We start from the raw sequence: 14294 nt of genomic DNA, 5'->3' as shown, positions 1-14294 counted from the left end.
ATATGGTTACAGCGATGTACAGAAAATATATATGATTGTACGATTAATGACATTAGTATGTAAATGTAGTCAAATCCCGAATTATTCATCAGGAGTAGGTAGATGGAGGAAGAATAGCAATATAGATGCTTAGATATCCAACCTAACCCTTTTTTTCTTTCTTTTTAGCATACCTGGAGGTGCTACCGACGTAACACACAGTTTATATTAAGTGAACATTAAACATGGGCCATCCTCTTGTAGAAGTTTCCGAATAAGTTCATACACCTGATTTAGGAAGTGAAGATTAATCCAAGAAGAATGGAGGCATTTCCTCAAGAATATGCTCCTTATACTCAAGATGGAAAGCCTTGCAATAGCAAGCTGTTTCATTATTATGAAAAGGAAATTTTGAAGTGTAAATACATAAATTGAGCTTGGATGTCAGTTGTGGAAAAACTATCTGATATTTAAAGTGCAGTTATTTAAATTACTTCCATAAAGTTCTACTCGTCCAGTTCACTTTACTTGTCAACGTCGAATAGTCGATTTTTTTTACTATTTATTAATAGTTTCGATTACTGTGAAGGAAATCGAGATTTTTTTATTAGCTGAATGGGTCCGTAATGACAAATTATATTCTGTTATTCCAGAGTTAACAGATTCAGCGGCACCAATGAATCCCTTTGAGGTTCATGTTTGTTCATGATATTACCAAGATATGAATGCTGGAAAAAGATCGAATGTATTTTACAGAACACTCAATTTACTTTATATTTACAAACTTTGATAATCCTGTCCGAATGTAAGGGTTACTGCAAGGAATTCACGTATGTTATCTAGTGTTTCAACCTGATAGGTATTGCAGTTACTGAATTCTCAGTCCGATTCTCTTTCAAGTGTATTAATACTGATTATAGTTGCTATGTTACTATTATGGGAACAGGGACATGAGTTTCTGTACGACGTTATTGTAATACTTAAGACGAATAAACTTTCGTCACAATTAAATGTATTGATTGTCTAAGATGTCTTATTTAATAGCAGGAATTAAGAAGACTCTTTGATCATTCTTCTTAACTACTAAAGAAGTTATTATAATCCATTCTCGTAAAACAGATGCCATATTTAGTTTTAACAACTGCTTTGATTTTTTTTTTCCGATTCTTCAAACTGCTGCTCTGCCCACACTTCCATATACTCTAACCATTTGAGATAGTTTTCTCAACACTTTGAAAGCGTGGAGAAAATTGTGCAATTTTGATTTTAATACAAAATTAATTTCACATATAGTAATTAACTCACTGAATGCGCAGTGAATTCATACAGTGATTAGATCAATTAATATTTTACACTTTATTCCGAATATGCAATATAAAGTCTTTATCTTGAAGTTACCAATTGTTTATTATGACTACAGAATTAAGAAATATTTCCTTACCTATAGCGAAATCGCATTCGGCTGGGAGATGAGTGTTTTTCTCTTTAAGGATGAAATACAAAATCTTTACAAAATAAGGTTAACGTTGGGTAACCTTAATTAAATTAAACAAGTATTGATTGCTTTAAAGGAATACTTTTTAGCCTTTCATAACATGTCGTAAGCAGATAAAACGAGAACAAAAACCAACCCATGTTTAGGATTTAAGTTATGCAGCTGATTTCGACAAGTGATAGTCTGTTAACGAAGTAAGTGTTGTTCACTTCTGAATTTTAAATAACGCTTTCAAGGTAGAAGTAAATTTTCTAAGGGATTCATTTTGCGTATTGATTATCATCAACAATTAACATCCTCTTCCGAAGTTAGTTGAAAATTTTGCATGCTCATAGACACATATGCAGTTACCGCAACCTTCAAGGGACTTTATTTATAGATTATTTGATTATATAAACAAACATAGGAGACTGTGAGTGGTAAGGTTAAAACTTCTGCATTCTGTTCTCACATTCAAATTTATATTAAATTACTGATTTAAGTGGTTAAATGATCCTCTCTCCGTTATCCCTATTTCTTCTCCTGAACAGTGGGACATGCATGGGCATGTCCCACTGTTCTGCCTTGGGGGTAGCTTTCTCTATTGGCCTCATACCTGCCAGAGTAAATTTTTCAATACTGGTGTACTTGGTCTGCCTCCACGGTCCCGAGTCTAGGCAACGTTGGACTCCAGCGGGGGTATATCGGTTAAATGGCCAGAAGAACAACGGCACATAACACTATACATAGACAATGTCCATACACTTTTAAATCTCTGTACTTTCCAGCGAAGTGGTACGCCTACAATGAAATCAACGCGGAGATGGGGGAAACCCCAGGTGCCGTTTGACACTAAATACGATTTAAAGTACTTGAATATGAAGAATTTATCTAACAAGAATTTGAGATTTATTCCATTCTTTGAGATCGACTGCATCCCAGATTTGCCTGGTAGCTCAAAAAAAAAAAATAAATAATAATAATAATAATAAAATAAAATAATGAAACTTCTCAGACATTATTCGTTGAACTAATTAGTGGCAGCAAGTAAATTTCTTTTATATTATTTAATAAAAGTTTTTCTCAGTTTTGATTCAACAAATTAAAATCAAATTTCTACTTCGATTTGACTCATGATTCGAATCGATACCTGATTAAATGATAGTACAGATGTCTTCACTATACGAATTGTTATCAAATCCTAATTTTATAAATCAGACTTTTGCAAAATATCTTTCTTCTGCCAATAAATACTATAACAGTATTCCAAACTTTTAAGCTTCCATCATTAATCAACCGACACTAGCTGCCAATGAATGATTAGTCAAACAGTTTTTCACTGTTTAGGGAAAATTATCTTGAGATTTGTACAAGTCACTTTGAATGATAACGTACTCTGGCCTAAGAAAGTTATTGACCAATATTAACGGAATATTTGAAGGTAATGGGAAATTGACCATTTGGAAGGTCACCAAACTAAACTCTGTAAGAGCAACAGGATGCATCTTAATAACCTACTTGTACTTGATGCAAACTTTTTCCAGAGATTGAGGAAATTGATTTAATTTTCTGTTCAATAAAAACTTCTGTTTTGAAGTTAGCTTTCATCCAATATCAACATAATAGGGAATTCATAGAAATAACTTTTAGTACTTTTTATCAAAAAGGGGCTCTTAGTGAGATGTTAGCAATATCATACCCGTTAGGGTAGCTGTGATATTGGCATCTTTACTAAGTTCGCCTATAAGATCTCACATAAAAATAGTTATTGCGATGGTACTAATTAAAGTAGGTCTGCTCAAAGAAATAAATCTCAATGCTTATCCGTTAAAATGTTTTTATTAAAAGTTACTTTAAATGCAAAACTGTTAAAGTTAAATTCTCCCACATCGTCAAAGACAAGTACTGGTTAATGAGATTGTGAGAATTTATTTACTAATCATGATTCAGAATAAAAATAAACTGAGGCAGTCTAAAATGATCCCACAGTGAATGATACAGTAGACCCCACAACACAAAGAATGGACCAAAATAACGTTTATGGAATTGTTTCGTGCATATCACACTTTTAAACTCAATTCTCTCCCCATTTTTCCTGGCGTAACATTGTGTAAAAACTCGTGATACCTAAAAAGTAATTAACCTCACAAATGTGGCCAAAGACCGGAAGAATTTCTCATACTGAAAATCGTTCTCTCATATCATTGATCCAATCCTACAGATATTCAAAGAAGCTCAATAACAGAAATTATTCCTTAAATATGGAAAGATTACGCTAGGGAAAAAAAATCGTTCCTGAAATATGGAAAACATTTGTCACGCACGAATAATTCCCCACCTCCCATTTCAGTTAACTGTTTGCTACTTAATCTTTTTGAGAAAGTAATTAAATCTACCATAATCCAGCCTAGTTTTGTAAACAGACCTTAACTTCAAAAGGAATCTTCCACAAATGTGTTGGATATCTGATTGAAAATTCGCGCAGCATTAAACAATGAGATACAAATGGTATTGTATCGCGGACCTTGACACTGACAATAAAAAGTATGGTAATTTCAATCTATGAATTAATTAATCAGTCCATATATGAAAAAAGTGGAGTAAGTTTGAAATGGATACCTCTTTGAATACAATCTGGTGAACGCGTCAAGTAAGGCAAAATTTAATTGTTAAATATTCTTAGAACCATTTATATTCACTAGTGAAGCTGCTCTTGGACTCAGCAGCACATTTCACTGGTTGGAAAGTGTGCTGCTGTCCAGGAAAATATAAACAGGAAAACCGAAATGATTGGTATTCCAATATAGACTTTAGTGTTCTCCACGAAACAGCAATATAGATTTCCACAACTTGTTTTACCTCGATGGCGTTGCTGCCCATGGTTCTTTGGATCGCTTCAGTTATGGTATTTTTGTTGGATTGAGTGTCTAAACTAACAAAGTCCACATTAATTAAATGTTGGCTTTTCAAGAATGCCCCCATTCATTCCTTACGAGGCATACCTGATATATATGAAAGACGCTTCTTTGAATATCCTTCGAAGGGTGTGGCACTTCGTGGCTAGCACAGTGGTTACAATTATAGGCCTTTCATACCGCTTAAAGCATAGGTTCAATTTCCATCTATATTAAAGAAACTTATTTTTTCTTACTGTGATTCAGTTAATTCGTCTCGAGGGAGCTGTGCATGGGCCACCCTCCAAAAAAAAAAAAAAAAAACTCAGGCATTTTATCCAGCAAACTAGTCGAACCGATCATAGAATACGCGCAATTTACTGATACATAATAATCCTCCTATGGTCTTAACTGCCTTGGCAAAATAACAAAACCGAAGAGTACCACAGGCATTATGGCCAAATAGATCTAATTACACTACAAGAACGGTTACAAACAAAGTATTTTATAATATACGACAAATCAAACCATTTTAGACGATTCATAGGAACAACCTTAACCGAAAGGTAAATTCTTATTCAGAAATTGCAGTTTAAATATGTGGTAGAGAATTTGGGCAAATGATGAACAATTATTTAAGCTTGTTATAAAAACGATGAAGGCTTTATTACATCAGTTATCCGTGCCACTGTATTTTGTTGATGTATTCACAAATGCTGCAAAGTTAAGGTTCCTTTCAGATCACTTGACATGATATATTCTTGAACCAGTCTTATGAACAAGCAAAATAAGTTTAAAAATCAAGTTAATCTTTCGAGAAAGTTCAGTTTGCGTTAAAATTATTACGACAACAGCTTCCTTGTGAAGCAGAATTCAGTTATTGCTACCGAATGGAATAAATCCGGTGCAATAATTACATTTATAACTGGGTATTTGAGTGGAGTAATTCGTCTGATTTTGTCCTTGAGGAACATGCAAAGTCGTTACATTAACGAGATCGCTCTAGATAGAAGGAAATGAATACAAATGGCAGTAATATTTCAACCATATATTTTCTGGGTTTAGAAGATAACCAAAGATAAGAGTTCATTTCTTAAAATAATTACGAAACTTCTTCAAACAACCTTGAATAGAGAATGACCATGGTGACTTCATAAGCGAAATCCTCCATATGCATCATTGCCATTCGAAGCAAAATGCTCATAAACACATTTCCTCGCGTTAATTAATGAGCGTAATATTATCCACCAGAGTAAATGCTGTTTGTGCTGATGACAGCGGAAAGAGGCATTTTAAGGAGATGAGATTTCGTGAGAGGTAGTTTGGATTTCGGAGAAGAATCTGTGGCTAGAATATAACGAACGAAGTTTGCCACGAGGGAATACAATCTGCAATTAAATTGCATGCGTCACAATTATTCTGAGTATGGTCATCCGCGTGTCAAACGGATAGCAAACAAAATAACGGCGTACATTAGCAATACTTTTCTAATTCGGTTGTTCTACCATGTACAAAATAGAAACAAATGCATCTGGTTTTATGTAAACTCACTAAAATCATTCTCCAATGTCAGATAAAAATGATTCAGACTAATAGGTAGAATTTAAGGCGTTCAGGACTTTATTTCATCATGCTAACCTCATTGTTCTCTTTAGGCAGTCGGTCATTTTGCCAGTTTACACCTTTTAATAAATTTGTCTCAAGGTACATATTTCACTTGATAGAATCTAATGAACAATAAATTTCATATTCTAAAATTTAGGAACAAATTAAATAATATTGGAAGTTTTACGCTATGTGAAAACCTCCAGTAAATACGTATTTATTAAGATTCTGAAACTTTGGGAGAAATATGCAACTATTTTGCCTAGTATATGCGGCGTTAAAAAGGGTACATAAGGTTATAGTTAATGACCCCAAGACTTTAATGATGGCTCGTCGCTTCAACAGAAAATAGATAAAATAACACAAAGCTTTCGGGGAATTAACCTGTCCCATATTTAGTTTTTTTTTTATCTTACATATGTGCCCTTATATACGGTCTTTACAATAGCATATTCTTTAGTTTTAATTATGTATATTTGTAAACATATAACATACATCAATGTGTTTCTTACCGCAGCACACTTCATCTGCACATATAAAGGTTCTCATCGCGCTTTTCACAGTCTACTGTGTAACAGAACAAAGCTGTGCCATCTAGGACTGTGGCGCCTCCGTAGCCAGGTGGGAAGGAGCAGCAGTGCGTAGCACACGCTTCTTGATTAGACCGGGGTTCGACCCCGTCACCACCAAATACGGAGGATGCGGAAAGGTTAAGGAATGACCGCCGCATATCCTGGAGCAATATGGCCTTAGTTGCTAATGCTCCTAAAAACCAAACAACAACATCTAGGACTGTAATAGACGAATTATAACCTTAATTGTAGATGCATTAATCTTAATAAATCAACAAATAGAACAGCCTGCTGATCTGTAGTATACTCTGTCTCATTTTATCTTTTCTTTCTTCTGCCTCGACGCACAAACTCGCTGCTGGCATATATTAGTTTCGATTATGGGAATGCTCTTATCGTGCATAAGTAAAAAAAAAAGTGCTTATTATAAAAAAAAGTGACACCTCTCCTGTATTATCCTTATTAAATACATTTTACATGTCGAAGCGAAACTCATCACCCTTGTTTTTTTCTTTTCACCAAGTTTAGGTTATTCCTGTTATGTCAGCGTTGGTTGCTCTAGACAAGTATTGAAACTCTCGCATTTCATTAAATACACTCCCAGCATTGCTATAACCACAATTCAGACTCACTATTTCAGAATCGTTTGCTATCCTAGCACATCCCTTTAAGCTAGTTACACTACCTGCAGTTTCCCATTCATCTGAAACGCTTTTATCCTCTACACGTCTTGCAGTGTCTGAAAAACCATTGATGTATGCGGCCTCTCAAGAGAACACTTGAAATCTAAATGTTAATTGATCCATGACAGCAATAAAACACAATTGCTTTTGGCTCACCTGACAGGAGTCAGACAATACATGTGTATAGGTGTAGCTCGCCTGCTAGTGGCGTTGACGGGCACCGAGAAACAACTTTTCTGGAAGCTAAGCAGCCAGAAACGGCAGAACAAGACACGATACACAAGCTGAGCACTACACTAATATCTGGTCATTTTACCGAGTTCATTTATTATAGTGCACAGAAGCAGAGCCGCCCTACCTAAGACATAATCTTCCACATGTCCCGACCAGATTATAGGATTTTCTGAATCTTTAAGGCCTATTCAATCAGCCCTGCAAATACTGTACACTTGCACCACCTATATTAAACGTATTCCACCTCTACAGAATAATTCCTTCTATTTGCTAGAGCAGGTCAGACTGATACTTTTCTAAAAGCTTTTCACAGTTTCAAGTCTTGAATAATCCAAAATGCATTCAGCATACACTCCCTCCTATCGCGCTTGGACCGAACTGTAGACCTAACTCGCGCATTTTTCACCATGCTCTTTTATTTTATCTACCAAAGTTTTTAATATCTTTCGTTCCTGCACAAATAATATTCTCTTTAGAGTCCTTAAGAAACTGAACCTGTTTGTTACATCATCAGTTTTTGCTTCTAACAGACATACCTTTTTTCTAGTCCTGGTTACTTGAATCTCCGGTGAGCCTCCAGTTTCCTTTCGTTCTAGGGCATCAAATCGTTTCCTCAATTTAGTTTCATGCAGTGAACCAAGTTAGTTAAACACCATCTGTATATCTGAGACAGAAAAGAATCAAGTGAACTAAGATTATCTACAAGAGAGACCTTGAAATACACACCACAGGCTACACAATCAATGAATTGATAGGGGAATCGCCTGCAGCCATTTCTGCCTTCCTGCGTTGTAGCATTATGACTTACACTTGTGTTAAAGTAAAAGTACAATAAAATCACATTATATTCAATGCAGTACCAGCTGTAACACAATTTGTACTTTTAGAAATATCGAGTGTTACAATACGTAATATTTGTATAGAATTATACAAGCACCTTAATAAAATTTAACAATAAAAAACACAGGCTTTTCTGCTTACAGTGAAGGGCGACTTCCTTAAAACTGCTCAAAAACATAGTCCTACAAAATCAAAGATAATAAAGAAAATGTGTTCGAAAAAAAAAAATAAAATAAATAAAATTCTTTTATCGGTATATGTCAGTAAGCATATCCAGGGTCTTGAGTTCCCATGGATTTTTCTCAGTATCTTCCAGGGCCCATTCTATCCTGTATCAGAATTTTTACTTAAAATAATATATTATGAAGAGTATAACAAAAATCGCATTTTGTTATACTCTCGGCGCACCTTTACGTAAAGTAAAATGGCTACTTTGCATATGTATCGAAGAAGTATACCAACTGTATAGACACAATACTCACTGTTAATATTTATAACAAGCAATCTGAGAGAACTTTGAATATAGCCAACTTTTCAAAAACATTTATCATCAAATTAAATCATCACAAGGTGGTACGCGCTTTAAATTTAACATGACGGTATTCTGGGTTAAACTAATTTGTTCTTGTTTTTTTTTATTGTATAATTGCACATTATGAAGAAAATACCAGAATGTTTTGGTTCATTATATACATGTTATTTCGTTTATTCTAACGCTGAAACTGTTCCATATTATTGCGGGTCTCATTCGCCCATGTCAGTTCCTTCATTTTTTTTTACAATAAACGACAGCAGTCAAGATTCGTTCTATCAAGAACTGTCCACATCCTTTATCTTCAGTCATCTTATCTCATTAATACTGCATATTCTGGAACGATGGGTTTTGGCGCATGACCATCTATATCTCTCCAGCCAGGTTACCGGTTTTGCTGTGGTGCCCAGATAATTCTTTGGTGTAGCTTTCAAGTTATATTCAGTCAAATGTATAAAAATATCCGAAGTTTTTTATGGCCTGTGTCGTTGGTATGTATATGATGAAAAGCACGCCCTTGATATTCATAAATAGTTAACTCGAATAAGAAATAAATTCCACCAGGCACACCTTCCAAAATTAATTATTAAACTCTAGGACCTTAGTTGAGATGGCCAACTTCTGTACGTTTAGGAATCATTGTTACTGATTTAGTTTACCAAAGGACTACCCGGGTTTCTTCCTAATCTGAAGACAGGCCTGGAATGGAGTGATTTCTGTAAGCTGGATTGAGAATTTTCTAATGTGCCAGTACAACTATGGCCATGAGGCGTCAGTGTATTAAATCTGTAAATTGCGTGTATTCTATGATCTTTTGTTTCTCAGTGATGTAAACCAGCGTTTCAGCAAGAAAGAAAACTACTCAGCTTTCCCGAGGCTGATTAATTCGGCTACAATGTGAAAAAGAGGTCATAAAAATTTCCTGTTCCTCTGGACGGGACACAAACCCTAAATCAATGAATGTATTAGGCAGATATAGGTAAGATGTTGATTGCAGATAATGTACAAGTGAAGAATTCTGGGTGAGGCGTCATATGAAATTGCAGAAATGAGTGAATAGTGGTGGCAATCATAGAAACAATGAAAATGTCGGTACCGGTTTAAATCTGTGTATTCTTAAATTGGGTAACGTGTTCCACCTAAATGCAGTGAAAATAAGTATATCGCGGTCACCTAAAAAAAGAAAGATAAATTAGTCCTGCTTTAGAGCCTGTTTGGACCAGTTGGTGTGCTTGTATGCAGTAACAAATGAATAGTTTATAGAGAACTTCGCTGCTTATTTAAAGCGGTGAGGGCCAAGTGATCGCATCTGAATTCAAAGCAGTAGAAATACAGCCACAAAACTGCATGAATAAACTGCCTGTCTAAATAAGTGAGAGCTAACGCCGTAAAAGATTTAAGGAGACAGCACCTCTAGTTAATGCAAAGTGAATAAAGAGAAACAGATCAAGAGCGTAATCTTTCTGTTCCTTACAGTCTTTATTAAGATAAATGAAGGAAAGGAGGTGTAAGCGGTAATGTGTAAAAGATTCTTTCCTTGCAGGTAATTATGGTAATTATTCTATTTGCACTACTCACTCAACATCTTTTAAGCATTTACCCCTGACAAATATATGGTTTGTACTTGGAGGGTTTACTCTCTTAAAGTAAAGAATTGTTTCGTAAAGACAAACTGTCAGCTTAATTAACTGGCTGCTGAAGCCATTAACCAACTGTGCATAGCATTACCCCATGCCAGTGTTGAGCACGGGGAGGGCAATACCACCAGGCAAAATGTACAAGTGTTTAGTTTGCAGAACCGAGAATGGCTTCAGAATTGTGTGTATTAGCGGTGTCTATTGCATAAGATTATGTCCGTGCTATTCGATGAACTGTATAGCTGATTTAAAGAACCTTGAGAGAATGTTTGTGGGACTTTCGAAGTTTGTTATTATAGAAAACAAGGAAATAAGTTAGGTTAGCATATTAAGGTACTTCTTTTGTGATGTTATCGCAACGTATCGAATGGTTTAATGTTCCAAATGAAATACTAGTAGTTTAGTATAAGTGGTTTAAATAGTTGGTAAACTTTCATTTGTTCAATTAGTTGTTTCATTATTTATAACATAAATCTATATCTCTACTTGTCACACGAGATTAAACATTAAAAAGAACAAAAGAAATCCCGTTGCATGTTTTTTTTTTTTTTTTCCAAATTATCAATTTTCCATTTATCTAACATAACGTATATTTATCCAATGTTTCACTATTTCTTTCTCTCGAATGGCATTTAATAATTGATATTTTTATGTTTTGTTTAAGCAAATACTCCTCTTCAGATTACAGTAATTTTTGCTTCTGATATTGAAGTAATGTAATCGATAAAAGTCCGCTACATTCCTTTAAGCGACGGAGAAAAATTCGGAAATCTTTATCTTTACTCCTGTGAGTTATACACCGAAATCTTTGTTACTATCTCAGAAACCAGTTCACTTCCACGCACCATTACGCCTCTGATATTTATTGCCCTTCATTGTGAAGAATGTTTAAGCGAGAATATATCATCTCTATCCTTCTTTTACGGTATTCGTTGTAATCCATATTAACCTAATGAATTACCAATGATTGTGATTTTCTAGGAATGCAGACTGAAAAAATTCTAAAAGGAGATAAATTAACTTCGCCACTGGAAGGAGATAATAAACTGCAGTGAGTGAGATATGATTTAGTTAATTATAGCGATTTGTCAGAGTTAAAAAAAACTATATATCTTCTTGAAAGTCGTTTAATCTCTGCAAGAAATGTATTACTATCGAAGAAATATCTTTTGGGTTTTCAGAGAAAATGATGGAAGTTGCGCTGTAGAAGTATTCGAACGGGTTTTCATTGTTCATTTGAAACACCATCTGTGCAATAATTTACGAACATTCCTTCCTCTTAAACAAAAAAAAATAAAAGTCCTGATTTATGTTGGTTACAGATTTCATACCGTGGAAGCTTTGTACTGATGTTAAGGAAAGGAGATCTATCAGTCACCTCCCAGGAAACTACTAAGAATATAAGAAAATGTTGAAATTTAAATGATTATTTCTGGTATCAGGCGAGGGTAGCATGGTTTTTTCTCCCGGAAACTCAGGTTTTCGTCCATCAAATAGAAAAATCGACCATAGAACACAAACAATTTACAGACAGTATGGAGCAATATGGCCTTATTCGTTGATGCTCCTAAAAACGATCGACTATACCTCAATCAAAACATTTAAACAGTTTTGCGATTTCGAGAAGTCAGTGTTTCTCTTCGTCTAGCATGTTATATTGACTCTTGATTGATGCCGAATGAGCTGCTGGAATTCCACTTCCAGCAGTTCATTTCAATCATTAAAATCATTTAAGAACGATTCAAAAGCTGAATTAACCACGAGTGAATGTGCGATATCCCAGTTATTCTCTATAAAATTTAAAATTGTTAATGTTTATTATTAAATTTAAATAATAATTTAAAAAAATTTTTAAAGTCTAGTCAGTATAACACCCATTATCGTTCATATTAATATTTATTTATATTCCAAAATATTTTTATCCTCATTTGGCGCCACAGCCAAGTCATTCATTTCAACTTTATTACTAGACGATCATTCGTTCATAAATTTTGCTGGTTGGCGCGGATTATCTGTTAAAGAATATAATTTATAACCTTACGTTAGTAATAAAAATAAGTTAGTTAATGAACGAAGTTCGTAACATGTCAAGCGCATTAGCAAATAGTAATAAAACAAAAAAAACATCAAAAAGAAACGACTTTTATGTGCGAAGTAAGCTGCGCAACAAACGTAATATCTCGTTGTTGTAATAGGGTATTAGGAGGATCAGTGACTAAGGTCATATTGCTCCGTATATACTATCCGTTAATTTCTTGCGTTCTGTGGTCAATTTTTTTTGATGGACGAATTTCTGGGAAAGGACAATGCTACCCTCGCCTGAGACTTACTAACTCAGCCGTTTTTTTAACTAACACGTTTTTTTTTTTTGTTTTGTTTTTGTTTTGTGAAAACCTCAAACACGAGAGGTATTAGTATTAGAACTAATAGTACTTAGTACCGTGCACAGGTTGGAGGTTCAGAAGACGAAAAAGGATATTTGTTGACATTAGACTTGAACTTCTGTAGACTAATTTTCAGGAAATACGTATGAAGGAAGGTTGTTCCAGAAAACGGCAGTTGAATGAATAAATGAGGAAGATGAAAAGTTGGTTCTGTGGGTTTGAAGTTGGACAGTAAATGGATGTTGGCTGGTGGCGGCACGTGTTCGGACTGTTCTGAAAGAGAGAGCGGGAATTATAGAAGCCAATTCAGAAGAACGGTGCCCATGGAAGTATCTGTAGAAGAGGTATGCAGCAGAAATAGTACATCTATGAGAAAGCGAGTGGAGAGACTCTGTTAGAGAGGAGTCATTAATTAACCTAACTGCCCTCTTCTGAATTGAACCTAGAAACCTGAGAGAGGTTTTGGGGGCACCGCAACAGATGTGGGAACAATATTCCATGGTAGGGCGGATTTGCGATTTGTACAGAGTGAACAGCTCAGCTGTTTGGAGGAAAGTAACGCCGAAAGCGAAAGAGAAAACCAAGTTTTTTAGATGAAGAGGAAGCAATATTTGTCAAAACCCTTTTCAGAACTGGCTGGATATGAGCAAATTTCCAGAAGGAAAAACACCTTTGGAATAAGAAAGTGAAAAAAGGCGGGCGGTAAAGAACAGGAGTAAGTTCAGGTTTTGAGAACAAGTGGAGAAATACCATCAGGACCTGGAGCTTTCTTAGCATCAAGATTCATCAAAATCCTTCTGATATCCTTTTGACGGAAGACCACAGGAAGCATTGAATGGAGCATGCTATGAATGGTGGGAGGTGTTTTACCAAGATCATTAATACGTGAGTCGGAAGAAAAATGGGATGCTAGCAGGTCAGCTTTATCTTTGGCTGAAGTGACAACAGAATCATCTGGTTTTGACAGAGATGGGAGCAGAGATGGGCAAAAGTTGCGGCCAATAGCTTTGGCAAGAGACCAGTATGCTCGGCTACCATTAGAACAAGAAGCAAGTTTTCTACTCTTAGCCTGTTCGAAATGTAGTTTGGACTGATTAATTATCGCATTACAATTGTTGAGAGCTTTGGTGTAGGCAGAAAATGAATCTGAAGATTTCGAAACAAGCTAATTATGATATTCTTCTCTTGAACAGCCTTAGCACATTTATTGGGAAACCAAATTTTAGATGAAGGATGAGATTTTAAAGCGGAGTGTGGAATAAAGGATTCCATTCCTAAAAGAATAATTTCACTGACACGATCTGAGCAAACATTGGCATCAGAATTTTGAAACAGTAATCCGACCAAGGAAAAGAAGAAAAGAAATCTCGCAGGTCATCCCATTTTGCATTATTGCAATGGCAAACAACATAAATACCGCATAGTATGGAACGATCGGTTTTGGCGCATAACCATCCATA

At 35.2% G+C, this 14294-nt stretch overlaps 1 protein-coding gene across 2 annotated transcripts in view; it reads left to right on the top strand.

The window, feature by feature from the left end:
• Positions 1 to 265, top strand: part of LOC150088151 (docking protein 1-like) — a 263117-nt gene extending 262852 nt beyond the window's left edge. For both annotated transcript variants that reach the window (XM_090370591.1, XM_090370590.1), the window contains exon 6: positions 169 to 265. In XM_090370591.1, the coding sequence (XP_090226717.1) occupies positions 169 to 194 (26 nt within the window). In that variant the 3' untranslated portion in view covers positions 195 to 265. The remainder of the gene's footprint in view (positions 1 to 168) is intronic.
• The last annotated feature ends 14029 nt before the right edge of the window (positions 266 to 14294 follow it).

The sequence above is a fragment of the Mastigoproctus giganteus genome, chromosome 3, assembly GCF_048544385.1.
Source record: "Mastigoproctus giganteus isolate SK-2022 chromosome 3, ASM4854438v1, whole genome shotgun sequence".
Taxonomy (NCBI): Eukaryota; Metazoa; Arthropoda; class Arachnida; order Uropygi; family Thelyphonidae; genus Mastigoproctus; species Mastigoproctus giganteus.
This window is presented reverse-complemented; position numbering and strand designations above follow the sequence as displayed.